This window comes from Aplysia californica, unplaced genomic scaffold, assembly GCF_000002075.1.
Source record: "Aplysia californica isolate F4 #8 unplaced genomic scaffold, AplCal3.0 scaffold00733, whole genome shotgun sequence".
Classification (NCBI taxonomy): domain Eukaryota; kingdom Metazoa; phylum Mollusca; class Gastropoda; order Aplysiida; family Aplysiidae; genus Aplysia; species Aplysia californica.
In genome coordinates, this window is record NW_004798003.1 from 146714 (window position 1) to 147941 (window position 1228).

At 46.3% G+C, this 1228-nt stretch overlaps 1 protein-coding gene across 1 annotated transcript in view; it reads left to right on the forward strand.

Annotated features, from left to right (window-relative positions):
- Positions 1-596: 596 nt before the first annotated feature.
- LOC101849730 (acyl-coenzyme A thioesterase 9, mitochondrial) overlaps positions 597-1228 on the forward strand; it is a gene marked incomplete at its 5' end in the record, with an annotated part of 16499 nt that continues 15867 nt past the window's right edge. Inside the window, 1 exon segment of the mRNA XM_013088380.2 lies at positions 597-858. Coding sequence (XP_012943834.1) covers positions 597-858 — 262 coding nt within the window.

A 1228-nucleotide genomic window follows, 5' to 3' on the forward strand; every position in this document is an offset into this window, starting at 1 on the left:
ATCTGACTTGCTATGTTCCACTCTATGTATGATTGTTGTAAGACTTTTCCTTGAACAGGTTAGTTCAACCCACTGGCCACCTTTTCCCTTTCCCTTGTTCATTGATGGTTGGCGGGTGCTCTGGTGTAGTTTGCTCCTTCTTTTCTGTAAAACGTCTATCATCCTTATCTTTTCCCCCTTCTTATTTTGTTTTTGTTTCTTTCTTGTACAATCTCTAATCTGCGGCACTCGTCATGACCTAACAGTGTTGCAGGTGCCCTAAAACTGTTACAAAAACATAACAAAACCCCCAAAAACAACTTGATCTTGCTGATTCATTTTACCTCGTGTGGTGGGACATTTCCTTGTTCGGGTTAGCTTCTCCCCCCCCCCCCACCCCTCCAGGGCAATTCTCTTTCCCTTACTTGCGGTGCAAATTTGACAGTTTTCTTATCTTCCAATACCTCTCAAATGGGTGGTTGGCGGGTGCTCTGCTCTGGTTTGCTCCTTCTTTCCTATCAAATATCTATCGTCCTTACCTCGCTCCCTTTCTTCTATTTTATGTCTGTTACTCTCTTGTTGCGAGCGCCGTAAAACCTCTACTAAAACCAGACTAAATTCCTCTCACCCCTTCCCCCCCCCTCTTTAATCATCCAATTCCTCCCCCATCCAGGTCTGGTGAGACCGTTGACCCTGACCAGGGTGTCCTTCAGGCGGTCACAGACTCCCAGGAGGAGCTGCCCAAACGGACACCTCAGGACAGCTTCGCCCAGGCAGTCATTCCTCTGGGTCGTGACCCCAGCGCCAGGGAGAGTTACCTCACTTTTGCCCGCGGCATCCGCTTTGGTCGACTGTTGGAAAATTTCGATACTTTTGCCGGTATGTATGTAAGCTTTTAGAGTTTTCAAGGCAGGAGGTTTTGGTACCAAAATTTACTCTCTTTTCTCTCTCTCTCTCTCTCTCTCTCTCTCTCTCTCTCTCTCTCTCTCTCTCTCTCTCTTTCTTTCTCTCTTTTTCTCTGTTTTCTTTCTCTGCTTGTCTCTCCTCTCTCTTTTTGTGTTTCTCTCTTAACCCCTCTCCCTTTTTCTCTCGTCTTTCTCCTTTTTCTCTCTGTCTGTCTGTCCCACTCAGGCTCTCTTGCTTTGTTTCTCTTGCTCTATCTCAATTTGTCTCTTATTTTTTTCTCTCTTTCTGTAATGGCTCCCCCCCCCCCGAGTGGCTTTCGTTTTCTGCTTCCACAATTAAATTC